Source organism: Brienomyrus brachyistius, unplaced genomic scaffold, assembly GCF_023856365.1.
Source record: "Brienomyrus brachyistius isolate T26 unplaced genomic scaffold, BBRACH_0.4 scaffold143, whole genome shotgun sequence".
Classification (NCBI taxonomy): Eukaryota; Metazoa; Chordata; class Actinopteri; order Osteoglossiformes; family Mormyridae; genus Brienomyrus; species Brienomyrus brachyistius.
In genome coordinates, this window is record NW_026042418.1 from 71578 (window position 1) to 98797 (window position 27220).

The 27220-nt window shown below is 49.2% G+C and overlaps 1 protein-coding gene across 1 annotated transcript; it reads left to right on the forward strand.

Annotated features, from left to right (window-relative positions):
- On the forward strand, positions 1-27220 carry LOC125728014 (phosphatidylinositol 4-kinase alpha-like). Its single transcript, XM_049005042.1, has 55 exons — positions 1-739; positions 1366-1482; positions 1567-1660; positions 2041-2129; positions 2460-2532; positions 2623-2885; positions 3150-3216; positions 3389-3537; positions 3947-4012; positions 4108-4204; positions 4563-4754; positions 4837-4937; positions 5177-5306; positions 5606-5732; positions 6482-6577; positions 6752-6935; positions 7554-7654; positions 8152-8320; positions 8621-8671; positions 8950-9058; positions 9451-9587; positions 9967-10100; positions 10662-10744; positions 11106-11176; positions 11264-11388; positions 12450-12531; positions 12684-12767; positions 13000-13089; positions 13324-13443; positions 13612-13704; positions 13777-13933; positions 15153-15280; positions 15679-15837; positions 16487-16638; positions 16877-16984; positions 17386-17606; positions 17929-18075; positions 18768-18847; positions 18942-19141; positions 19587-19677; positions 20547-20714; positions 20982-21035; positions 21164-21284; positions 22396-22525; positions 22880-22950; positions 23299-23371; positions 23579-23649; positions 23894-24003; positions 24617-24721; positions 25034-25159; positions 25345-25465; positions 25674-25833; positions 26356-26445; positions 26719-26802; positions 26884-27220. The coding sequence occupies exons 1-55, from the start codon at positions 641-643 to the stop codon at positions 26933-26935; spliced, it is 6372 nt and encodes a 2123-aa protein (XP_048860999.1). The 5' UTR covers positions 1-640; the 3' UTR covers positions 26936-27220.

The following is a 27220-nucleotide window of genomic DNA, read 5'->3' on the forward strand; positions in this document are numbered from 1 at the left end:
GTGTAAGCCATTTATTGAGGTTCCATATGCATGACATTTATTTAATGTGCTTAATTTTAACGCTTTGAGTCATTTATGGAAATGAGTCAAAATGTGTCATAGTTCCATAAAACCATTTCGATATACAAAACATCCGTCATCTTCTCAACGACTTACATGGGTGACGTTCGAAAATATACCAAGAAATTAATAATACAAAAATGAATTAGAACGGACTCGATAATTTAGCTAAAGTAAGAATCGGGTTGCTTTCTCATTTAAAATTATTTAAAATAGTACAGCAGATTAGGCAATATAGGTAAAACATATTTCATATAAGCAAATTTAAATAGGATGTGTTAGCTGTATGACATTAACCGAAGAAGAAAATATGCCGTTTTTTATTCCTCGAGGGAAAAATCCAAACTGGAGGAGACAGATGGTTCCAGTTAGCGAAGGGGATTTGCTGATATTTTAAGCTGGTCGTGGCCAGTGCATCATCAAGGAAAAAAAATCCATCGGGTGTATTAACGGCGTATTTCGGCTCTGGGGGGTGGAGGCGGGGCTCGCCGTCAGTCCGTCGGCCGCAGCAGACACATCGTGCCCCGGCACGTCCACCTTCAGCTCCATCGTTTTTATCTCCGTTGGATGGAGGAAAAAAATGTCGGTGAGAGGAGGCGGAACGACCCGGTTTTATTTTAATACCGTTTTGTCTCTGGCTCGATCCCTGGCAGCGAACCGGCCGGCTGCCCTTGAAAAGGTGGGTGTGTGTGTGTGAATTGCTGGGTAGTTCAATTATATTTGCATTTCTTGTCGGGATTTTAACGGCACCGGCTCTTGCTGGGATTTTAGTTAAGCAGATGTCATCGCCATAGTTAGACAGCTAGACAAGCTCGCTTGTTCCCAAACCGGGGCAATACAAGGACCCGGTTTCGGTTCTCTTACTTTTATAGGTCTCAAGGATCAAATGTAATTAAATGTATTGCAATTTGCGAGGCCCGATCTGGTTCGGAATCAGTTTGCCGGCGGGGTGCTGATCCACTTTCTCTTGGGGAATTTGCGTAGCCTAGTTGTTTTTTTTATTGATTAAAGTACCCTAAAGCCGCTACAAAAACGTGATAATTTCCCCCCTTAAAAATAGGTATTTCAATCATTTTGAGATGGGTGTGACCGATCTTGCGTGCAAAAGCGAGCGGCTGACCCGCTGAATGTCACCAGTGAAACTTCGATAGTCGACTTGGTGTTACTATGTGGTGCAGAATAACTGCTGTCAAAACATGGATTTTGCAATGGGGGGACGGGGGTGGAACAAGGCTATCCACGTGTCTGTCGATTTAAAGGAAAAAGTTTCGATTTTTTTTGCATTATAATCCGAACGACGAGCAGGTGCAGAAGTTGCAATGCATGTGTCCCGTGGACCAGCGAGGGGTATTCCAGCTGGACGAGCGGCGCCGGGTCGCCGTCATCGGACTCGGCATCTTCCTGGTGGAGTCTGACCTGCAGGTGAGCTGGCGGCTCCTGATCTAGGCTCGATCGAACTGCCACGGTGCCAAGATGTCCCACTTTGGCGTTTTTATTTCCCCGCAGCACAAAGATGTAATTGTTCCCTATCTGCTGGGTCTGCTGAGGGGACTGCCCCGGGTACAATGGATAGAGGACAGCACCCAGAGAAGGGGGAGAGGTATGGAAATCTGAGGCATAATAATCTCCAGCTCAGAATTTTACATCTTTCTCTCTCTGCGTTTTAAGGTGGCAGCTTTGCTGGTTCTGCTTCAGAAATGCATAACGGTGTTTCTCTAGCTGTGGAATGTAGATTGAGTCACACAGGAACTAGGAGCATCACTAGAGATTTATGTAAGGGGGGGTGTGGGGGGGGGGGTTGGCCCTTATTAGGGAGTTCTGGTGGCAATGGCTCACATTATTTCAAATAATTAGTGTATGTTTATTTGGGGGAAGGGGGTGGTGCTGAAAAACATTAAAGGGGGGGCTGAAGCCCCCCTAAAATAGGCCTAACGACACCCCTGTCTTGAACACATGGGTCTCCCTCGTCCTGCTGCTCAGCAACCCTCCCTGTCGCCGAGACGTTCTGCTTCTGCCTGGTGACCTTGTTGTCAGACGTGGCACAGAGAGACATGGCATTGCGGGGACAGGTCAGTCCTTAACGAGGGTTGGTGCCGGTGGGTGGTTGGTTGTTTGAAAAGGGGCGACATGTGCAACGTTTACCACCATGTTCACGTCAAGCCTGGCTTCCCTGGGGATTTAGGACGCGCGCGTTATGTAACGGAGCTGCGCAGAAACTCATCAGGTTATTCATGTGCAAGGATAAGCCAGACTAATCCCAATGCTCACGCTGAAGAAACGGGGTCAGATCCCCCAAAGGGATCGGCTGTTGTACCCTTGATTTGTAATTTCTATCCAGCTGGATAAATGGGAAAGGAGGAAAATGTGGGCGGCTCATCTTCTCAGGCACTTTATTCCAGATTATAGAAGCTGTGATGGACCTCATGAGTGTCTTGCTGGGGATCTGTCAGACGCCAGAGGATCGCGATAAAGGTATTCCTGTGTGTACATTCGTATCATGTCGTTCCACCGTGTGCCTCTGAAATGATGGGCATGGTTACTGAAATCTCACCCCTCTCCCAGAGTACCTGTGCAGATACACGGTGCCCAGCCTGCTGGGGGTCGTCCGCGCATTTGGTCGATACAGCAACTCCTCAGAGTCTCTGCTGTCTAAGCTGTTCCCACGGACCGTACCATCCCCTGTGGTGTGCGGGGGTGATAACCCCGACACCACCCGCCGCCGCTCTTTCAACGAATTCCGTCCCATACTGCCCAGCTCCCTGCTTACGACCTATCAGGGCGACGTGGCCCGACGCAAAGTCGGCAGCGCCTCTGCCTCTCAGCAGGTAGGCCCCGCCGCTTCTTACGCCTCCACCAGGGGGTGCTGTTAAGCTCACACCCTTAAATGAGTCACAAAGTGACTCTGTCCTATTTCTGCTCTATTAACTGTAACGTTTTTCAGTCTGTCAGATGTCAGGCATTCTGGGAGTTGTGCTGTAGAACATTATGTGCTTTTAGGCCGAGTATGACTTTGAAAGCTCCCCCGCACCCTGCACCTCGCAGCCTTGCTCACATGCTATTCCCTAAGCCTCATGCTCTCTGTGTCGCAGGCCAGTCCGGATCACAGCGGGCATGCCCCCACCTCCCCGTTGGACTCATCCGCCCGTTACTTCGAAGGTGTCCCACCCGACTTTTGAAGACTCATTTACCGAGCACCAGTATTACGAAGGAGAGGAATGGAGTCTAAATGTGAAATATAGTTCACTGTGCTCAGGGTAGTCGTAGCTCAGGCCTGGGGCAGGTGGTGCGTACAGTGGGTGCTGACCGTGCTTCTCACCCCCCCTCGCAGCCCCCGACATCCCCGACGGCACCACCATGGACCCCGACTACTATTTCTCAACCATCAGTTCCAGCTTCTCTGCTTCGCCGCTGTTCGTAGGCAGCCAGAGTTGGGAATTCCACGTACCGCTGGACTTGCTGAAGCAGCTGCTCTGCATGGTGAGCCCCCATTGCCCCCCCCCCCCCCCTTAGGCTTCACCCCTCAAGCCAGGGCATCTGAACCCCAGCCTGCTGGCTGTACTACTTTATCCATCCTGCTGAGCACTTAATTGAAGTAATTGCCATTGCGACCAAAGGACTGTAATTAAGATGCCCTCTTGGTATTTAGGTTGCTAACTGTCTAACTATAAGCGGCAAAAGTGGCCCCACCTTTTATTCCCTGTGTGTTACGGGGACTGAAAACACCGGGTTTTATGCACCTGCAGTGAGACCATGAGAAATTCAGAATCTGTCACACATGCAGATGTTTTTAAAATATATGTTCGGAAGACAAGAATATTTTATGAAGTAACTTCTTTGTATTCTTTGACGTAAGTGGTGTCTCAGAACCGATTTTTAACTCTTTCAGGTTGAACAGTGCGTCGCAGAGGTTTTCCTCAAAAGTCTGGATGCAACCATGGCTGAGGTTTTGGAGGTGAGCACCGTGAAGCCTTTCATAAAGACAAAAAAAAACTCAGGATCTGTGGGTAAACTCATCTCATCCTTGAAACGCTTCGCCTTTTACTGTAGGAAAACCCAGGTATAGACCTGTTCTACAGGATCTTCAGTGACTCCATGTATGTGGCCACGTTTAAGATGTTGAGGGACTCCCTGTATTACGTGAAAGGTGAGTCCCCTCGGTAAGCGTCCACATCCCGTTCTGCCGTCTCGGGAAGCTTGGAGGGAACTGGAAACCTGGAAACGTAACTCGTTCGAAATCCAGCAGTTAGGTGACGCACAGTCGTGAGTCCCACCTCAGCTCTGGATGAGCCGATCTCACAGAGTCTCCTCTCTGAACATCTCTTTCATTGGCATCTTCCATCAGAAGCAATTGTAAGGCTTTTGCGTATCTTCACCTTGGTAACGTTTGATGTTCCGTCGGTGCCCCACTGTGAAGTGAGTCTGATGTTTGCAGCGGTTAACGGCTTGTGGGCCTGATGATTCCGTGTGGGTACCTGACACCCCCTTGACCCCATCCCTGGCAGACCTGCCTACCTCCTTCGTGAAGGAAGTGCATGACTTCGTGCTGGAGCAGTTCAGCATTAACCAAGCAGAACTGCAGAAGATACTGCACGACGCCGAGCGTCTCAACGCTCAGTTCAGCCCGCTGAAGCTGCGCTGCCAGGCCAGTGCCGCCTGCGTGGACCTCATGGTGTGGGCCGTCACTGAGGAACAAGGTACTAGGGCCCCCTCTGCAGTTACATGATGCCTCATGGAGGGCCCTTGTCACATGGTCTCCAGCCTTTCGTTTATTTCCAGGGGCTGAGAACCTCTGCACAAAGCTGTCAGAAAAGCTGCAGTCCAAGACGTCCAGCACAGTCATCATGGCACACATGCCACTGCTTATATGCTGCCTGCAGGTGGGTCGCCATAAAAAGGAAGTGTGGTAGTGTCCCAATGCTACCTATACTGCCTTAAAGGGCAGTGAGCTAGTGTCCCAATGCTACCTATCCTGCCTTAAAGGGCAGTGTGGTAGTGTCCCAATGCTACCTATACTGCCTTAAGGGCAGTGAGCTAGTGTCTCAATGCTACTTATATTACCTTAAAGGGTAGTCTGCTAGTGTCCCAATACACATCTACTGGCTCTGCTTTCTGACAGGGTCTGGGGCATCTTTGTGAGCGATTCCCTGTGGTGGCCCATTCTGTCACCATGTCCCTTAGAGACTTCCTGGTGGTTCCTTCACCTGTCCTGGTCAAGCTCTATAAACACCACAGCCAGTACAGCACAGGTGGGTATGGCACAAGTAAGGCTCTGAAAGCTCGTTAAGGTGTCGAAGGTTGTGTTGTTAGTCAGACCATGTGCAAAGGGATGAAGATCAGGTAGGACCAGAAACATCAAGAGATGCCTGCAGTTAACAGATATGTGTTGTACTGGTTTACATGGTTAAAACTGAATAATGCATAGGCACAAAATTGTTAATTTGTCATTGACACAAATCCTACTTTGCATGGGATCTGATTAGCACTTACTGAGTGAGAAATTGAGAGACGTGGAAACATGGAGCCTCTCTTGTGTTCTTGCGACCAGGGCCTGGGGAGCTGAGGATCAGTGTGACCAATGAGCACTCCCAGTCCATGCTCAGCGTGTCCAGCAAGAAGGGCCAGCCCTCCATGTACGAGCAGCTGAGGGACATCTCCATCGACAACATATGCAGGCGAGTCAACCACAGGCTCCAGCACTTGGTCCTTACTCTTTGGTACAAGGTGCCTTGCTAGTATGTCTGCTAGCTGCTGACATGCTGAGATATAGCTAGCCCGTGGCATTACAGAGCATGCTGATATGCAGCTAGCCCGTGGAATTACAGAGCATGCTGATATGCAGCTAGCCCATGGCATTACAGAGCATGCTGACATGCAGCTAGCCCGTGGCATTACAGAGCATGCTGACATGCAGCTAGCCTGTGGCATTACAGAGCATGCTGACATGCAGCTAGCCCGTGGCATTACAGAGCATGCTGAGATGCAGCTAGCATGTAGCATTACAGAGCATGCTGAGATGCAGCTAGCATGTAGCATTACAGAGCATGCTGATATGCAGCTAGCATGTAGCATTACAGAGCATGCTGACATGCAGCTAGCCCGTGGCATTACAGAGCATGCTGACATGCAGCTAGCCCGTGGCATTACAGAGCATGCTGATATGCAGCTAGCCCGTGGCATTACAGAGCATGCTGATATGCAGCTAGCCCGTGGCATTACAGAGCATGCTGACATGCAGCTAGCATGTAGCATTACAGAACATGCTGAGATACAGCTAATGCATGGCATGCTGAGGTACAGCTGCAGTGTGCTGAAAATTTCAACAAAACTCTGAAAATACTTGGGGCTACAGAATTCTAGTTGATCTTTGAACCTTGCAGATGATGTCTGAACATAGCAGTGGTCGTGTTGTGCTCATCTACAGGTGCCTGAAGGCAGGTCTGACCATGGACCCTGTGATTGTGGAGGCATTCCTGGCCACCCTCTCTAACCGGCTGTACATCTCTCAGGAGAATGAGAAGTGAGTAGCTCTCTGGTTATGCTCTCCTTATCATGCGGAGAGAAGTATGGTGTCCAGTTGAAGATGGGGTGTGCAGACAGGATTTTTTGGCCAGGGAGGTGACAGTTGGTATTTCAGCAGATAATGACATGAGCTGTGATGGCGATGATGATGATGATGATGTGTAATCTTAAGGGACGCCCACTTGATCCCGGACCACACCATCCGGGCACTGGGCCACATTGCGGTGGCGTTGCGGGACACGCCTCGTGTGATGGAGCCCATCCTGCAAGTCCTGCAGCAGAAGTTCTGTCAGCCTCCATCCCAGCTGGACGTGCTCATTGTGGACCAACTGGGCTGCATGGTCATCACCGGCAATGTGGGTAGCCCAGAAACTCAGGGAGCCCCAGAAGCTCAGGAACCCAGAACCAAGTGGTCAAGGATCAGATCTTAGAGTTACCGATGGTCTCCTGGCTTTCTTTAATACCTCATATATCCCTGATTCTTCCAAGGTGGATGAGAGACAGGGACGGATTACGGGCTGGGCCAGCGGGGCCGCTGCCCAGGGGCCCTTGGGGTGCAGGGGGTCCGTGGGGCCCCTAGCCCAAAACAATTTGCAACGCTTATCAGCAATGTATTTTCGTTTGTCTATTTTAGAGGGCCTACATTCTTTGATGCTCTGCCAACAAGGGCCCCTGACCCTATAGGAAGGGCGTTTGGCTGCCAAGGGCCCTTGAAATGTGGTGGTTGTGGTGGTGGTGCTGGTGGTGGTGGTGGTGGTGGTGGGGGGGGGCCCTCGCGAACGTTTTGCCCAGGGGCCCACACAACCCATAATCCGTCCCTGATGAGAGAGCTTTTCATAACAGCTTGGTTTAGCCTGGGAATCAGTGATAGACCGCTCAGACCAATAGCTCTTCACAGATGATCGATGCAGTTACTTACCTAAAAACTCACATTCTCATTTAATTCGTCTGCTTTCGGTTTGTTTGTTTTTCAGCAATATATATACCAGGAAGTGTGGAACCTATTCCAGCAGATCAGCGTCAAAGCCAGCTCGATGGTGTACTCCACAAAAGACTACAGAGACCATGGATACAGGTGACTAAAAAGGGGTGGCACACCAGTAAAGCAATGGTGAGACAGGCATTAACATAGAAACTGATGTATTTTTTTGTAGTTTCCTAGATACTTCTGGATACCTTTTAACATATCATATGACAGCTGGGGGTACATCTTCACGCATGGGTGAAAATTATGTGGGAAATCAAAATCAGCCAATATAACCTCCTGGACCCCCTTAAATGGGTGGAGACCTCAACCCCCCCAGTGCTCAACCCAAAGTTGTGCCCTCGTGTTCAAGAAAGGAGAAATAATTCTTTTATTGTAGATATAAATGCGTTTTGGATGACCTGCCTTTGGAAAATCTGCTCTTTTTTCGGAGTAATGCATCTGCTGAGGTCGCAGTTACAGCCCGGTGGGAATCCAGTCACGCAGGAAATGCTCACTCAGTTGTCTTGCTTCCAGTAGCTATTACTTGCGTAAACAGCTCTGTCGGTGGCCTCCTTAAGAGAGTGATGGGGTGGCTTTTCCTGCAGGCACTGCTCCCTGGCTGTTATCAACGCCCTGGCCAACATCGCTGCCAACCTGCAGGGGGAGCAGATGGTGGATGAGCTGCTCGTCAACTTGCTGGAGCTGTTCGTGCAGCTGGGCCTGGAGGGCAAGCGAGCCAGCGAACGGGCCAGTGAGAAAGGTCCGGCCCTCAAGGTGTGCCCCATTTGACTATCTCGTCCAAGTGGTTAGCTTCACCGCAAGCCCTGGTACCGGCAGTAAATCGTGGTGTAGGTTCTGGTCCATGTGGTCAGTCTTGATGTAGACCTTGTTTTGAAAGTAGATCTTCCTGTAGGTGTTTATAAACAGCTCATTGAAGGTTCGGCCCCATTGTTTATAACTGAGGGGATTCTGATGCCTTTTGTCCAGACAGTGAACCTTACAGTGGATAAAATACTGGTTTGGCACTTGGCCATTACTGGTCTCCAGTGAGGATCTGATGATTTTTCTTTTCAGGCTTCAAGCAGCGCTGGTAACCTCGGCGTCCTCATACCTGTCATCGCTGTGGTAAGAAATAGTTCCTTGTTATTTTATGTAATCATGACAGTAATTTTATGAGAGCCGTGACAATATTGGTTTGGGGAAGTTTCTGACAAGAAAGCTTGTCTAATATTAGGCTCCCTGCCGCTTAACTCAAGGCTGGTTTTGCCCTTGAAGATGTGTTAAGATGCATTTCCTACCCCTTAACGAGTGCAGATGTGGCCCGTCGAAAGGTGCGAACGCGCTTGCCGACCGAGCCGGAGCCCACATCTGTCTGCACCCTCCTTTTTGCCTCCACCCCTCAGCTGACCCGCCGGCTGCCGACCATCAAGGAAGCAAAACCTCGCCTGCAGAAGCTGTTTCGGGACTTTTGGCTGTACTCTGTAGTGATGGGCTTCGCCGTGGAGGGTTCAGGTATACGGGGGGGGGGGGGCATAATCAAAGCAGGGTTTATGATATGAAATGAGAGCCAGTGTTTAACCGTTCATGTGAATTTTACTTAGACAAAAATGTTCTGAGGGCAGAAAACAAAATGATTGGTTCAGAGAGACAACCAATCATTTTTCATTCCGCCCCCAAAACATTTTTGTCTAAGTAAAATTCCCATGAACAGTACAACATGTAGCCTGGTTTGCTCCTTCTTGACCCATTTAAGGTGCTGCTGGAGGAGCTGTGGAGATATTCTCAGGATGAGACTGGATGCTGGTTGGCTGGTGTATATTATGATTGCTAATGCTGGGGGGTTGTGTTTCATTTGGGTTAAATGATTTGGGCAGTAAATTGGACTCCCTGTCCCCTGCCCACAGGCCTTTGGCCACAGGAGTGGTACGAAGGGGTATGTGAGATCGCCACCAAGTCCCCACTACTGACCTTTCCCAGTGGGGAGCCACTGCGCTCAGAGCTGCAGTACAACTCGGCACTGAAGAACGACACAGTCACCCCGGTATGCGGCACATGTCTCCAATCCCTTACCTTCCCTGCTCTGTCATAAGTCTGTCATGGATGGTTTAAAGCAGTGTTTCTCAATCCGGAAAATGAAACAAATTACATATAAATTAGGATAATAAGATGCCATTACAGGACAGAAATGCAGTAGAGTTGATGGAGTGTTAAGCTGAGCTGAGAGCCTGGTCATCTAGGTCAGTGTTTCCTAGTCCAGTTCTCAGGGATCCATAGTCCATGGACCGACTGTGGGTACCGGAGGACCAGATTGGGAAACGCTGATCTAGGTTCATTCATGAATTTTCATTGGTCAGGTTATTGGTTGAGGAGGACGTGCTGAGTGGATGTAAACAGGAAATTACTTGGGTTCCCCCTGCCAGGCAGAGCTGAATGACCTGAGGAGCACCATCATCAACCTGCTCGACCCGCCCCCTGAAGTAGTGGCACTAGTCAACAAGCTGGACTTTGCAATGTCCACCTATCTGCTGTCTGTCTACCGGCTGGAGTACATGAGGTGAGGGCTGGCTGCCATCTCTCAGCTGATTTAGCCACTATTGGGTGCGAGTATTGAGGTAAACCTGTAGTAGCCAGAGAGCCGGCCTCGTTCACTGAGTGCGTTTTGGTCTGCGACACCAGGACGCAGTAAATGCGGCCCAGATCGTATAGCAAGGAGGAAGCATTTAGAGTAAATGTGAAGCATTGATTGTTTTGACATGTGATGCAATATGATAAACTTTATTGATGCCAGGGGAAAGCGAGGTAGGGAGAGTGTAGACAAACAAACATGTAGTGCAAAACAAGACAAAAGTGCGTAGACACATAGTGCAGATTGGTAAACATTGTGGCAAACAAGCTGCAAAAAAAAAACCTACACAGCACACAATCAGGAAGTAAATCATTAGGAATAGAAATACAGGAATCTGAAGTGCCATTAAAAGACAGCCCTGGAATTTTATTACGTCAGAGACAGGTTGGTAGGGGGGTCACCACAGGGTGAGGTGATAGACTAGCCTGCAGGCCAGCTTCAGCTTCACATACCCCAGCAGCTGTTCTCCTATGTCCCTCCCCCCCCCAGGGTGCTGCACTCGTGGGATCTGGACCGCTTCCAGGTGATGTTTCGCTACTTCGAGGACAAGGCCATCCAGAAAGACAAGTCAGGTAGGCGGAAGCAGGCCGCCGGGCTGCCGGTGAGGCTGGCCGGCCGCAGCCATGCTGCTTTGCAGTATCTCTCCCACCTTTCATATCCACATCTTCTGATGCTGCAGGGGCTTTGGGGTTTAAAGTTACTCTGCTGTATTGATTTGTGTTGCGGTTTCCTTTGACTCTAATACTCTTTTCAGGGCTCAGTAAGTACTTGAAATGGATCTGCTCATTGTGTCCGGTCTCGAAGCAGAACATGATCTTGCGCTAACATTTGGTTGGTTAGCACAGTCAGTTAATAGTTAATCAGCTATTTGTTGTCAAGGCTGTAGATGCCATCGACATATCGAACACCCCCCTTTCCACATATTTCCCCCAGGGATGATGCAATGTGTGGTTGCTGTGGGTGACAAGGTCTTTGAGGTCTTCCTTCAGATGATGGCAGAAAAGGTGAGTCTTCTCACGAGGAGGGAGTATGAAAATAGAGCTGGGTTCTCTCTACGGAAGTGGTGACCCTCTGTCATCATCTTCCTTTAGCCCAAGACCAAAGAGCATGAGGAGGAGTTGGAGCGCCATGCCCAATTTTTATTGGTCAACTTCAACCACACCCACAAGAGGATCCGCCGGGTGGCTGACAAGTACTTGTCTGGATTGGCTGAAACGTGAGTGAGCCAATCAAGTCATGCGATGCAAGTGTGCCTCTAGCACACACTGAGGCACACTCACAGAACCCCAGGTACACACACCGAGACCCAGGTACACACACTGCGACCCAGGTGTACGCACAGAACCCCAGGTGTACGCACAGAGCCCCAGGTGTACGCACAGAACCCCAGGTGTACGCACAGAGCCCCAGGTGTACGCGCAGAACCCCAAGTGTATGCACAGAGCCCCAGGTGTACGCACAGAACCCCAGGTATACGCACAGAGCCCCAGGTGTACGCACAGAACCCCAGGTATAAGCACAGAACCCCAGGTGTAAGCACAGAACCCCAGGTGTACGCACAGAACCCCAGGTATAAGCACAGAGCCCCAGGTGTAAGCACAGAGCCCCAGGTGTACGCACAGAACCGCAGGTGTACGCACAGAACCGCAGGTGTAATCACAGAACCGCAGGTGTAAGCACAGAACCCCAGGTGTAATCACAGAACCGCAGGTGTAAGCACAGAGCCCCAGGTGTAAGCACAGAACCCCAGGTGTACGCACAGAACCGCAGGTGTACGCACAGAACCGCAGGTGTAATCACAGAACCGCAGGTGTAAGCACAGAACCCCAGGTGTAATCACAGAACCGCAGGTGTAAGCACAGAGCCCCTGGTGTACGCACAGAACCCCAGGTGTAAGCACAGAACCGCAGGTGTAAGCACAGAGCCCCAGGTGTAAGCACAGAACCCCAGGTGTAAGCACAGAACCCCAGGTGTACGCACAGAACCCCAGGTGTACGCACAGAACCGCAGGTGTACACACTGAGACACAACTACTTAGCATATATGTGCATCTAACCCTGAGTCAGTCAGCGTTCATCCAGCCTTTTCTCAGACATTCAATTTTTTTTCAGATGACACTTAATTGCATTACTGTTCCATTAAACATATTAATATCATTCCCTACTTAAATTATGTTTACTAACAGGTTTCAAGATAATCTAAATACTTACAAATTTCAGTGAGTAGCATCTGAGAGATATTGCTGATGTCTGTTCTGCTGTCTTCTCTCCCCGTCAGTTTCCCCCACCTCCTGTGGAGTGGCCGCGTCCTGAAGACCATGCTGGACATTCTGCAGACGCTGTCTCTGTCCCTCAGCTCTGTACGTGTCGCGTCCGGTGGCGCCGATCACCGGCCACATGCTGGTACCGTTAGGAAACGTCCTCCAGGGAGCGTCTCAGCATGCGGCGCTCGTGAACCATAGCAGGCCGTAGCATGCTGATAGGCTGACGGCTTGCGATTCTCCACGCTTAGGATATTCACAAGGACCAGCCGTATTATGACATCCCCGACACGCCTCACAGGATCACTGCACCGGACACGCAGGAGGCCAGAGAGGTAATGTGTGCAATGGATACATGTCCTTCACGCCATTGTGGGCTGGATGATCATTAAGTGTCAGAATATCGTGTGGAATCTTTTATACCAGCAGCCAGGAGTGAGGTGTAGTTATACCCATCAAGCGACATTATTACTGGAGAATTAATTCGCATAGTAGTCCAGAATCTGGACTTGCTCAACCAGAAGGCCCATAATCTGACACCTGTCATAAAATTTCTGCTTGCTTTAGGGAATTGTGAAGGACTTTGCTGCCCGCTGTGGGGAGATCCTAAGGGAGGCGATGAAGTGGGCTCCTTCTGCCACCAAATCTCACCTTCAGGTCAGCCAATCGCTGCGAACAAAAGAAGCGGGCCACTCAGCCAATCACATTCAGCGTAACTGAATATGTTCTCCACCTGCTGCTCTACAGTTTATGAGGAGTAATATATTTGGGTCCCTCTGTGTGTGAGGCGCTCAAAGATTGGACCTTCTTGTAAGTGACAAGTTTGAGCCCCATATATGCGATGGCAGATTGGGTCGACATCGCTTGTGTGGCTGTCTCTCTGTCGTGCAGGAGTACCTTAACAAGCACCAGAACTGGGTTTCGGGACTGTCTCAGCACACAGGCCTGGCCATGGCCACCGAGAGCATCCTGCAATTCGCTGGCTACAATCGGCAGAGCATCACACTGGGGGTGGGTCACAGACTGTGGCTAATGGGCGTGTTCAACACTCCCCATTGGTTTATCTGACCCCAATGGGCGTGGCCAGTGGATGCATTTTTTACTGTTTGTTATACTCTTCAGTTCCTGGCGTTTCCCTAAATGATTCTCACACGTTTTGCTTCGCTCCTCTTCACACAGAGCACTCAGTTAAGCGAAAGGCCGACCTGCATCAAGAAGGACTACTCCAACTTCATGGCATCTCTGAATCTTCGCAACCGCTACGCGGGGGAGGTATGGATGGGGGGGGCTCCCTGCATGTCCTTTAACGGGCTTCCAAACAAATACTGACTGCCCTGCTCACAGGTGGCGGGCATGATTCACTTCTCGGAGGCCACGCGCAGCTCCCCGGACCTCAGCAGAGTGGTGATCCGGCAGATGGACGAGGCCCTGGCGGGGGGGCAGCCTCAGGTCTACACCCAAGCCATGTTCAAGCTAGCCGCCCTGCTCATCAACCCCAAAGGTTGGCCACAGCCCCCACGGTCTTCATCTGAAAGCGAATCACTCAATCACTGGTTCCCCTCATCTCTATCACCCTGGATTCTTATCCATCATGTACTGCAGTGTTCGGGGGGGTATATGCATCATAAACTGACCTGTATGACTCATGACCTAAAACCCTGTAAATTAATCTACAAACATAAGTTGGTCCCTGATAGCTGAATATTTGCTGTAGGAGGATTTGATGGAGGATGCATGTCCACTTTTACTGTGGCAGCAAAGATTGTTATGTAAAGGATAAATTGTGTTTTATTGTCATTCCAAAACATGTTGTACATGAAGGGGACAGAATGAGGCACTCGGGTCCCGATATAGGTGGCAATAATAAGATAGTAAGAAAATCCAAAGCAATATTATATAATATAATGAATAAAATAAGACAGAAATAAATAACAACATTAGGATTAATAATAACATTAGGAGAATATCTCCGACTATGAGTATAAATTGAACAGCGTGAGTGCAGAAGATATTATTGACGTCTGTGCAAATGCTCTGAAAAATGTAACACTGGCTGTAGAGGCAGCAACCTGTGGGTGCTAATTCACAGTAATAAAGTGCAGCAGTAAAGTTAATTATCGCAGTAACGCCCTGATGTGTAACATTGGTAATTTATAGCAGCACGTTGTTTACCATGGATGACGATTCACCAAAAGTGCCGAAGTGCAGGAGTTAACAATTGCAATTGATGCCCTGATGTGTAATATGAGAAGTAGCCCTATTAATAATTGATCTACAGAGTTTATCAGTCTCCCAGCCTCTGAGAAAAAAATGGAATTAAGTAGTGAGGACCAGCAGCCTTTCAAAGTGAGAAATTAATCGTAGATTGAAGAAGATTACTGGAATTAGGAATCTACCTTTGTGTGCGTGTCGTTGCCTCTGTGTCTGTGCAGGTTTGTATTTCCCACGTTGTGGGGGCCAAATATTCTGTTACTTTTAGGCTTGTGGGGAGATTTTTCAGGTACCACAATATAAACCTCAATTTTATAAAAAAATCTGTGAATGCAATCAAAAATCTGTGAATGCAATGTATTTTGTTTGGTTACTTATGGGTAAGTTCAGGGCTGGGTTAGGGTTAAGGTTATCTTAGTTAGGGTTAGGGTTATGCCCACAGAAATGAATGGAGAGTCCCCACAATGACAGGAACATAGGAAGTGAGTGAGTGGGGGTTTTGCCGACAGATCATGACCCCCAGCTGCTGCACCACCTGTGTTGGTCGCCCCTGAAGATGTTCACGGAGCACGGTATGGAGACGGCTGTTGCCTGCTGGGAGTGGCTGCTGGCTGCCCGCGTGGACGTGGAGGTGCCGGTAGGGGAGCGCAACGCATGCGTCGGCCAGCAGTGGGCGCTCTGGTCACTAATTGCAGCTAATTGAACCTAAATGATAAACTAATTCATCTTAAATGGCTTCGATCATGATTTGATTAGAAAATAATATTTAATCCAAAGCAGCTTGCAAGCAGGTTGTTACTGCAGTGATTATTTTCATGTTAATCAAACAACACTTTTATCCAAAGTTACTTTTACAGTAAATGATATATTCACATATATATCTGTATATTAGATATGATGTTAATCATTTCACCCAAAGGTCCAACAGCAGGTCCCCCCACTGTACTTCATTGGGAGTTGTTTTCTCAGTAGGTGTTTTCTAGCGTGTAAGCTTCTGCTTTCCTGCCTGCTCTCCTCCCACCGATGTACCTCCAGTTCATACGTGAGATGGCCGGGGCGTGGCAGATGACAGTGGAGCTGAAGATGGGGTTGTTCTCGGAGACACAGGCGGAGGCAGATCCACTGGCAGCGTCCGAGGAGAGCCAGCCCATGCCCTGCCCCCCCGATGTCAAACCCCACCACATCTGGATCGAGGTGGGCCTACTCATCCGCACGCCAGACCGCTCCTTCATCTGCCAGATGTTCGCCCACCACTGGTCCTCACTCCCCTCGGTCTCTGCTTACTTACTGTCCAGCTCAGCTCTGAATTAACTGGCCTCTGTCAGGATGGTGGTTGCACAGATTACCTACGTTTCAAGGAGTTTTAAGTAAAATAACACTAAACTGAAGCTTCATGAAGACTCTAATTGCATTCAAAAGGTTTTTGCTAGAATTAAGAAAATATAGTGTCTCTACATTGTTTCCGAACTGGCTTTAATTTTTTTGGTAACATACAATAAGCTTTTTGCACATGTAATACATCATCATCATCATCATCATCATCATACTGCTTCTCGTGCAGAGGTCAGTCCTGCTCTCTCTGAGGGTCCCCAGACCATCCCACCCGGGTGATATAGCCCCCCAGGTGTCCCAGCTCTGCCCTAACCCTACACCCTTGTGACTTTCCCAAATCACCTCTACTAACTCCTCTCGAGATTCCCAGGAGTGACGGCTGTACTTCGAGGTCCCTCCAAATTTCCAGATTCTTGCTCCAGATGTGAAGCTGGGCTGGACCGAAGGCCAGCTTTCCGAGAGGAACCTCAGGTCGGTCACTGATACCGTGTCCCCACCCACATCCTCACAGTTCCTCACGCAGAGGTTCGAGATCGCCAAGTACAGCAGCGCCGACCAGGTGGAGATCTTCAGCAGCCTCCTGCAGAGGTCCCTGTCGGTCAGCGTGGGCGGCCCCACCTGCCCCCTGAACCGCCACGTGGCAGCCATCGGCCCCCGGTTCAGGTGACAGCATGTGCTCAGTTCTCAGTGCTCATCCCGTCACGTTACTTGAGGCTATAAAAATCCGTTTTCCCCGAAGCCTCATTACCCCCCCCCCACTACACTTAAGTACTCATATTATTATATTGCTAATTAATGCAGTTGATGGAGGTTCCCTGGTGTCACAGTAAAAATGATTAGAGTGAAAGTTCAGGTTTGGCCTTTTGCTGATATTAAGCTTAGTTTGCTCCCCCCCCCCCAGGCTGCTCAGTCTGGGCCTGACGCTCCTCCACTCAGACATGATCACCAACGCCACCGTGCGGAACGTCATCCGGGAAAAAACCTACTCAACGGCCTTCGACTACTTCAGGTACGGCAGAGTTACGCTGGAGTTTACGCAATGCCTGTAATGAGTAAGGACATTTTTCCATTGCACCGAGTACCATACTTTTGGTACGGTACTTTCGGTACTTTCGGTACTTTCGCTTTTCCATTGACTGCCAGCCGAGTACCAGTACCAACAGTGCCAAACCAGCTGAGGTACTTCTTTGGTACCTCTGTACTTTGGGGTGGGTCTTGAGACACTTTCTTTGTCGACTGATTATGCGAATAGCCTGCCTCAAACACGATACAAACCCTGCCTTGAAAAGCATGCCACTTTTCCTACTCCCAGCTCACCTCTGCCCTTCCATGCCTTAATGATCACTGCACATAGGGGGCGTGCTCACAGCCCTGGGGGTGTGTCCTGATAGCCAGTTGCTCCTCTTCCAGCGTCCCACCCAAGTTCCCGACTCAGGGGGACAAACTGCTCCGCGAGGACATCAGCATCATGACCAAGTTCTATGCCGGCATCCTGTCAGACAAGAAGTACCTGGCAGCGGGCCAGCTGGTGACCCCCACCGAGTCCGGCGTGAACCCCCCCCAAAGCTCACTGTCCGGTGGAATATTTGGCTCCCTCATCATGTCCAGCACCACCCCCATATCCATACTGAGTAAGATCCTCCCTCACTGATGAGTAACACCTCTGAGTGTGTGAGTGACAGTCGTGATATCCAATAGAGTGCCGAGCATGTAAGTGACAGTCGTGATATCCAATAGAGTGCCGAGCATGTGAGTGACAGTCGTGATATCCAATAGAGTGCCGAGCATGTGAGTGACAGTCGTGATATCCAATAGAGTGCCGAGCATGTGAGTGACAGTCGTGATATCCAATAGAGTGCCGAGCATGTGAGTGACAGTCGTGATATCCAATAGAGTGCTGAGCATGTGAGTGACAGTCGTGATATCCAATAGAGCTCTGCTCTGTTCTCACAGACAGTCAGGACTCGTCCCTCAACAGCCTGTCCGTCATGGCCGGCGCTGACACCCGCGCCAACATGGACCCGCGACAGCAGACTGCCCAGGGTTGGATGAACACTTACCCTTTGTCCAGCGGCGTGTCCACCATTTCCAAAAAGTCAGGTGGGCCGGGGGAAAGGGCTCCTGGCTGTGGTACAGCTCTGGAGAAGAAAATTAAGAAACCAAAGCAAAATTTTCAGTTTCACTCATTTCCCAAATTTATGGATATATACTTGTGTAAATATAATTTTTTTTACAAACTCCAGCCTGGCTCTTTCCTACTTCTCATTAATCTTTTATGGGTCTTCAGTCCTGCTTTCAGGAGCCTGATGCACACTGTCCTAGCTATACATTTCACACCACTTAATGTTTCCCATTCTTTTTGATGGTCACTTGACGTCATCCTCCGATTTATAAGTTACTGTCGGATAAGTTGACAGAAATCTCTGGCATTGAAGAGGTGCTTCTGTCCTGTATCTGGTTGGTTGTTGGTCATTCCCAGTGTCTCCTGCTTCACCTCGTTCTTGTTACTGCTGCCTTAGAAACATTGACCCTGGAAGCAGCCTGCCTCGCAGTGTATCCTTCTGCCAGCAGAACCACCATTAAACCAAGATTTAAGAATGGACTTTTAAAAAAAATATAGAGTGGTCTCGTCATTTTTTCCAGAGCTTTATTTTGGGTTATGTATGATGTGCTAATACTCGGTTACATCGTTAGATTACTAACCTTTAGTTTAGACTCAATTAACCACTTTTGTGGTTTTGAAGGACCTGGGATTGATGGTAGATGGTCATCAATGCGCTTCTCCATTTCAGGGCAATCGAAGAAGGGCAGCCAGGGCACCCAGCTCCATAAGTACTACATGAAACGCAGGACGCTACTGCTGACCCTGTTGGTAATGGACCCTTCGTACCACAGGAAGTTCTGGAGCTTCAGCAGCCTGCATGACGTGGGAATAACCCGCCCTTTCTGCCGCTTCTTCCTCACAGGCCAGCGAGATCGAGCGACTGACGACATGGTACAACCCGCTGGGCACGCAGGAGCTGGCCATCTCGATGGAGCAGACTGTGGAGACCAGCATCGCCAACTGGAGGTCCAAGTACATCAACTTGAACGAGAAGCAGTGGAAGGACAACGTGAACCTGGCCTGGAGCATCTCTCCGTACCTCGCCATGCAGCTGCCAGCAAGGTGATCACCCTTCGTATGCGGCCAGAAGCCTCTCAGCCAGCGTTTCTCAATCCGGTCCTCGGAGATTCCAGACGGTCCAGGTTTTTGCTCCCTCCCAGCTCCCTGCCAGACAGTTCACATTTTTGCTGCCTCTCAGCTCCCATGCTGGAGTTGAGAGGGAGAAAAAATGTGGACTGTTTGGGGGTCTCTGAGAACCGGGTTGAGAAACACTGAACTAAGCCTTGATTCTTTTCTAATGCCTTTGAGATTTAGCTTTCAGTACCCAGGTGTGAAAACTCTCAAGAGTGACTCACTCTCCATAAAGTGTTTTCCACACTCCCTCAGTTGTCAATAGCTTCAGTCAAGTTATCATTCAAGGCTTCCTCTTTTCTCTTCAGGTTTCAGTCTGTGAGGAGCTGGCTTGGCCTGCTGATGTTTAATAGGACCTTTCTCTCCATACCCTCAGGTTCAAAAATGCAGAGGCCATTGAGGCAGAGGTGACCCGTCTGGTCCGGCTGGACCCGGGTGTGGTCAGTGATGTCCCGGAGGCGGTCAAGGTATCGCTCTGAGTATCTATGTGCCAGGGGGTGGGTTGGTGGGGGTGGGGGGGGTAATTCCTTTATTTTGTGTCTCACAAATCTGCATAGAGGCTTTGGCTTCAGCCTCAAAGGTTTTCGCTGAGTAGAAATTGCAGTCCCCTAAGACGATGTTTCGTAACCCGGTCCTCGGGCACCCACAGCCGGTCCACGTTTTTGCTCCCCCCAAGTTCCATATTTGAGCTCCGGGAGCTGGGAGGGAACAAATGGACTGTCTGTGGGTCCCCGAGGACCAGATTGGGAAACAGTGCCCTAAGATATGCACTTAACTCTGCTTGAGTTTCAGTTAAAGCAGCTGGAAAACGGGCTGATGTGCAAAAGTTATTGTGTATTTTTATGTATTTGGAAAATACTGTGGGATTGCCATCTGATTTAGTTACAAGCATGTTCTCACTTGAGGGCGGCATGGTGGTGCAGTGGTTAGCACTGTTGCCTCACACGTCTGGGACCCAGGTTCGAGTCTCCGCCTGGGTCACATGTGTGTGGAGTTTGCATGTTCTCCCCATGTCGTCGTGGGGTTTCCTCCGGGTACTCCGGTTTCTCCCCACAGTCCAAAAACATGCTGAGGCTAATTGGAGTTACTAAATTGCCCATAGGTATGCATGTGAGAGTGCATGGTGTGTGAGTGTGCCCTGCGATGGCCTGGCCCCCCATCCTGGGTTGTTCCCTGCCTCATGCCCATTGCTTCCGGGATAGGCTCCGGACCCCCCACGACCCAGTAGGATAAGCGGTTTGGAAGATGGATGGATGGATGGATGGTTCCATGTTTGACTTAAAGGTGCAGATGTGTGTTTGGGAATGAAGGTCTGCTTGCTGTGTTTGTCGGGCAGTTTCTGGTGACGTGGCACACCATCGACGCCGACTCCCCAGAACTGAGCTACGTCCTCTGCTGGGCACCTGCCGACCCCCCCACAGGCCTCTCTTACTTCTCCAGCATGTACCCCCCCCACCCCCTCACAGCGCAGTATGGGGTCAAAGTGCTGCGCTCATTCCCCCCGGTAAGGCGTCCGCTCCCGGTGGCTCTCTGGGATTGTAACCCTGTTGCTTCGTATAACATAAAAAGACATGTAGTCCTTTGACATACATGGAATAGAAAACTACATTATCCATGAGTACCTAATGTGCCATAAATGTATTGCTGACAGATGCCTATTGAAACCTTGAAAAACTACATTCTTTTGTTTATTAATAGCCGTTAAATGAAATAAGCAACGTCCACAGAAATGTGATAAGCGCTGAGGGTCATGCTTTGTCGTTCTTTTCAGGATGCCATTTTGTTTTACATTCCTCAAATAGTTCAAGCTCTCCGGTATGATAAGGTGAGCGTTGGTCCTGGGGGGGGGGTGGGTGGGAGGATTAGGGCGAGTTTCTCATTAATCGCAGGGTGGTTTTGTCAGCTGGGCAGCTCCCCACCTCACCGCCCTTTGGCCCTTGATGTTTCTGGCAGATGGGCTACATCCGCGAGTACATCCTGTGGGCCGCCCAGAAATCCCAGCTGCTGGCTCACCAGTTCATCTGGAACATGAAGACCAACATTTTTCTGGACGAGGAGGGTCACCAGAAAGATCGTACGTTAAGGCAGCGTGGAGAAGGGATTCCGTCTTGATGAGTAAATGTGCACAGGAGTAAATGTGGGACAAAGATTAAAAACCGTGTTATAAAGACATATGCAGGCACACACAACTTCCAGAACAACCTATCATCAGTGGGTCACTGTTCAATTGCATCGTCTTTAACATGAATCTGCTCCCAATGGCCACATTTATTAAATTCAGGAAATGCCAGTTTTTGCAGATGGGATTTTTCCTCTAATCTGTGGACTGAGGATATTAAAAAGCTGTAACATGTTGCTTTCCATCATAGCTTTGAGTTGTTCTCCCAATTCTAATGTACATGCTGTCCTGATCGTCAGGTTTCGTGATGGATTACTGGCCATCGGACGTCTTCTGAATGTATTACCACAGTTTTCTTATTTTACTTTGACGATTTAAGCTTGTTTTCTCATGATATAACCCTCCCTGTCTCTCCCCCCCCCCCCCCCCACCCTCTCAACTTCTCCTTTTGGCTACTGCTCTCCTAGCATTTTCTCCATTGACTTGATAAAATTCACAGAGGTTGTTTACTCCAGCTTCCGGGAGAGCCGGCGTGAGGCTGGTTTTTCTCATTTACCCCACTCTTCCATTTTATTTCTCTCTTCCTTGCCTTTGACGCTCGCCTGTCTCAGATCGCTCTGTTTATATCCTTCTGTCAGCTTCCTGTTTGGATTTTAAATCTTCCCCACAGGAGGTTTCTCTCTGGTTGGCAAACTGCCATTTCACTCCTCTTCCACTTTTAAATATGCTTTTTTTTCCCCCCGAGTTCTAGATGTGGTTTACCTGCCTATATTCGCTCTTCTCTGTATGTCATCATGCCTTCTGTGGCCTAATGTTTTGATTATTTTGCGTCTTTAAATAGGTTTTTGTCTCTGTAATCAGAATAAATAGCTTGTATAATTACTGCTCATTATTGGTAGGTAATCTGGCTCCATTTGTGTTTTCAGAGTTCATGTCATGACTCTAGATAGGATGCTGACAGGATTATTGCGAAGCCTAAGAGTTAAGCTGCAGTTAACCCTTCCGAACTGGAGGGAGGTCAATAACTCTCTCAGAAATCCGAATCAGTTTTGTTCCCCATCTCTAGCTGACATTGGGGAGCTGCTGGAAGAGCTGGTGGAGGAGATCACCGGCTCGCTGTCGGGGCCGGCCAAGGACTTTTACCAGCGCGAGTTCGACTTCTTCAACAAGATCACCAACGTCTCGGCCATCATCAAGTACAGCCTCTATTACTGACACCTCCCCCAAACTTGTGAATTTGATGATTTCCCTCAGCTTCTCGTTTGCTCCCGGAAGATTGAATAGGTTTTGTGAATAGTGCAGCTGAGATTGGAAAACTTAATATAAAACCACACAAACTCTCAATGAGCCCTCAGGAAGACACACTCACTCTCTGTGTACTAGTGTACATGACTAGTGCCAGGTAAAGATCTTCAAGTAGTTCTGTTAAGGTAGTGAGCGATGTTCCACACGCCTCTTACATTTACCAGGTCAGCCTTTTGAGTTAAGAGGTTGAGAATGACAAGGTACATGGGGGATGTTAAAACTAACGGTGGTTAATTGTGTTGTAGACCCACCCCTAAGGGTGAGGAAAGGAAGAGAGCGTGTCTGAAGGCTCTGTCTGAGATCAAAGTCCAGCCTGGTAAGAGCTTTTCCCAGTTTTGCTGCTTTTCAGATTCGGTTTGGTTTCCTTACAGCCGTGATGGCAATTTAATTCAGTCCCACTGGGTCTGGCAGCTTGCAGAAAGTCCAGCCCACCAACATTTGCTTAAAGATGATTCTTTAAATCATTCCCAAAAATCATTCCCTTTGATTCCCAAAATGTTTTCAGCTGGTTGATTTCAGTAAAATATGATAAATTAGGAGGATAGGTAGCAGTTACTGAAATTTCAGTTCTGACATTTCCATAATTCATCGATTTTCATGCAATACGGCCTAATCTGAGATGCGGGGGATGACCTGTTTTTCCACCTCCCACCCCCTTCTCCAGGATGCTATCTGCCCAGTAACCCAGAGGCCATCGTCCTGGACATCGATTACAAGTCTGGGACACCGATGCAAAGGTGAGCAGTACTGTGGCTTCCGGAATCTTCAGGAGGAAGTTGTGGTAACAAGGATTCACCCCCTGTGACTTAAATGTCAGGAATAAAGCTGACCCGGATAAAACAGCCATGCTTTGCTGTTCAGTCTGGCCTTGCTGGTTTGCTATTTTATGGACCTAATTTAGTTGTGCTGCCTTAGTAAGATGTGTGTCATGTGACCCCGCTCAGCGCTGCCAAAGCACCTTACCTGGCCAGGTTCAAAGTGAAGCGGTGTGGCGTCAGCGAGCTGGAGAGGGAAGGTGGGCCTCACATGCATGCGTGCGCACACACACACACACACACACAAATAAACAAACACACACACCAGTCTGACATAATTATATGCTATCAGTAATAGGCTGGCCTTTACTAATTCCATCATCACAGATAGTGGGTAATTTAAGAAATGAGAATATACTCAGAAGGAGGGAAATTCCATATACAAAGCATTCAGAGGTTGCCGAAGCCATTCTTCCTAATGACCCTGTTACCGCGCTGCCACAGGGCTGCGCTGCCAGTCCGATTCCCTGGAGGAGGGGGAGGAGGCCGGGGATCTAGCCCAGAGGATCTGCTGGCAGGCGGCCATCTTCAAAGTTGGGGATGACTGCCGACAGGTAAACGCCCCCTGCTGTCTGTCCACGTGCCTGGCTGGGGTTTGCTGTGAGGATGTAGCCTATCCTGGAAGCAATGGGCAGGAGGCAGGGAACAACCCAGGAAGGGGGGGCCAGCCCATCGCAGGGCACACTCACACACCATTCACTCACACATGCACACCTACGGGCAATTTAGTAACTCCAATTAGCCTCAGCATGTTTTTGGACTGTGGGGGGAAACCGGAGTACCCGGAGGAAACCCCACGACGACATGGGGAGAACATGCAAACTCCACACACATGTGACCCAGGCGGAGACTCGAACCCGGGTCCCAGAGGTGTGAGGCAACAGTGCTAACCACTGCACCACCATGCATGTTCCATGTTCATGTATAGTTAAATTAGTTTTAAAAGCGGGTGTGTTTTTGTGAACCAGTAGACGAAGGCCACAATACTGGCAGTTTGTTATGTCTTTGAAATTAATAATTAGGTATCAAACTTAATTTATTGGTTTACCTGTTTGTTTACTAGCTGATGGTATATATATGCATGTGTGTGTATGCGCGCATGTGTGTACATATATATATATATATAGTGTGTCTGCTCACCCCCATGGCCCCTGGTTGTTCCTGCAGGACATGCTGGCTCTGCAGATCATTGGCCTCTTCAAAAATATCTTCCAGCTGGTTGGCTTGGATCTCTTTGTCTTCCCCTACAGAGTAGTGGCCACAGCCCCCGGGGTAAGTTAGCAGCTGGCCACCCATGCTGTGGCACCCACAACCCCCCCCACCAATCCCAACCCTGCCCCCGCCCTGCGCGGGCCTCAGCCTAGCAGAAAAGAGACCACACAATGTATTCAGAAAGGACTCGGGCATCTCAGACAGCCAACAGCAGAAATGCCAAGCAGAGATCACTTTGTTAAATCACTGGGTTGTGAATGCTTTTAACTTTGCTGCATGCATGCATTTTTTCCTGCAATTCGTCTCTCTCGTTGTTTATTTTTGAAGCGAAGGCTCTCATATCTTCTCTTGCCGTAATTTCCCATGAATCAGTGCGGCGTCATCGAGTGCATCCCGGACTGCAAGTCTCGAGACCAACTGGGTCGCCAGACTGACTTTGGAATGTACGACTACTTCAGGAACCAGTACGGAGATGAATCCACACTGGCTTTCCAGAAGGTGAGGATGTGGGAATTGGCAATTTCCAGCAACGATTAGATCGGGGGGGGGGGGGGTTGTACTTCCTGTCCAGCAGGAAGTTTTGGTCATGGACGTATTATAGGGTTACGGCAGAATGACCGACTGATATTTTTCCTGTTAAATGTAACGACGAATGGGTTTGTTTGCCTGTCTTCTTCCTCTAGGCCCGTTACAACTTCATCCGCAGCATGGCCGCTTACAGCCTGCTCCTCTTCCTGCTGCAGATAAAGGACCGGCACAACGGCAACATTATGCTGGACAGCAAAGGCCACCTCATCCACATTGGTCTGTACTGTCTGTCTCAATTGAATATCAGAATATTACCAGAATATCCGTCGACAGTCCATCTCGCTCCGCCATGTTAGACCCTTTCTCCCGTTTTATTCGATCTCAATAGATTGTCTCATTTCCTAGGGGATATACAGTCAAATCTCAGTGTCTGAGCGGTAAATGATCTTCCGCATGATACCAATCGTTCTGACTGTCCCCGCAGATTTCGGGTTTATGTTTGAGAGCTCCCCTGGAGGAAACCTGGGCTGGGAGCCGGACATCAAACTGACAGACGAGATGGTGATGATAATGGGGGGGAAGATGGAAGCTACGCCCTTTAGGTGGTTCATGGAGATGTGCGTGCGGGGATTCCTGGCCGTTAGGTGAGGCGGTGGCTGGATTTAATGCTGCCCCCCCTTCAGAGTCCCTGTAATGTCAGCATTTCACTGCATTTCACTGCAGCCTTCGATGTTCCCTTTGCTTCTCTTGGACCAGACCCCATTGAACAAGGATTTAATCCGCGAGCTTTATTATTGTGGCGTGAGATTACATAAGCGGCCAGCAAAAGTAATCCATTACAGACAGAGGTGGAAAGTTCGGGTCCAGAAAGTACAAATCCAGACCAAGGTTTTGTTTCAACCAACCAGTTGAGTCCATCATGACTGTGACTCTTTATACTCAACTGGTTGGCTGAAACAAAGCCTTGGTCTGGATTTGTACTTTCGTGAGTAACTCCCCTAACACTGACGACCAGTAACATTTTTTGCATTCACAGTCCAGCCCATAGTATTCCTGCATTTTCGTCTTGATGGTTACTCCATATCTCCTGAATGAGATCAGCAGCAAGCAGCGGTTCGTGATATGGTGACGTGCAGAGTACAACGCCTCCCATCTTTTCTCCACAGGCCCTACATGGATGCGGTCGTCTCCCTGGTTACGCTGATGCTGGACACCGGCCTCCCGTGCTTCAGGGGTCAGACAATCAAACTACTCAAGTGAGTATCCTGTGCAGACCGGATCCCGGGGCTTGTTACAACAGCGTTGCACAGTTACACTCTCCTCACACACCGAGCTGTTGATGTATGTATGGTGACAGGTTTCACAATCCACTGTAAAGAGGCGTCACTCCTGTCAGACCTGCCATAGATACCTGTATTTCTTATCTCTGCCACGTATGTCACCAAGGTCAGCAGAGCCTCTACCTCGCAATTCCTACCCTTGAATGTTTTTTTTTTTTTGGGGGGGGGGGGTGTTTTTCTCACTTGCAGGCAGAGGTTCAATCCCAGCATGAGTGAGAAGGAGGCAGCCGCCTTCATCATCAAGATCATCCAGAATTGCTTTCTCAGTAGCAGGTAGGACCCCGTAACCGTGACGACTGAGGGGTGTCCTGCCAGCTGCCCGCTTGACTGCCTTATTGTTTCTGTGTCCTGTAGGAGCAAGACCTACGACATGCTGCAGTACTACCAGAACCAGATTCCATACTGAGGAGGCTGCCATGTCTGGGGGGGGGGGGGGGGGGGCACACCGGCATTCTGTGTATTCTGTATACTGGTCACTATCAATGGTCTTGTTCATCCCCAGTGTGAAATGAAATTACCCAGCATTCCCAGCGAGTGCAAAGGTCGCGTCGCCCATTTTCTTCATCATAATCTGCCTGCGAGTCTTGTGAAAGGATCCCTTTAAAAAATGCGCTGTCACCTGTGTTCCTTCATTGTATCTTTTCATTATTATTTACACTCTGTATATAGATATTGGGTCTTACTTGAAAAA

Excerpts from the sequence above, each read along its gene's own strand:
- LOC125728014 (XM_049005042.1), top strand. The coding sequence starts at position 641 with ATGTCGGTGAGAGGAGGCGGAACGACCCGGTTTTATTTTAATACCGTT. Across the intron at positions 4,013-4,107 it reads CCATGGCTGAGGTTTTGGAG|GAAAACCCAGGTATAGACCT; the intron begins GTGAGCACCGTG and ends CTTTTACTGTAG. Across the intron at positions 10,101-10,661 it reads TACCGGCTGGAGTACATGAG|GGTGCTGCACTCGTGGGATC; the intron begins GTGAGGGCTGGC and ends TCCCCCCCCCAG.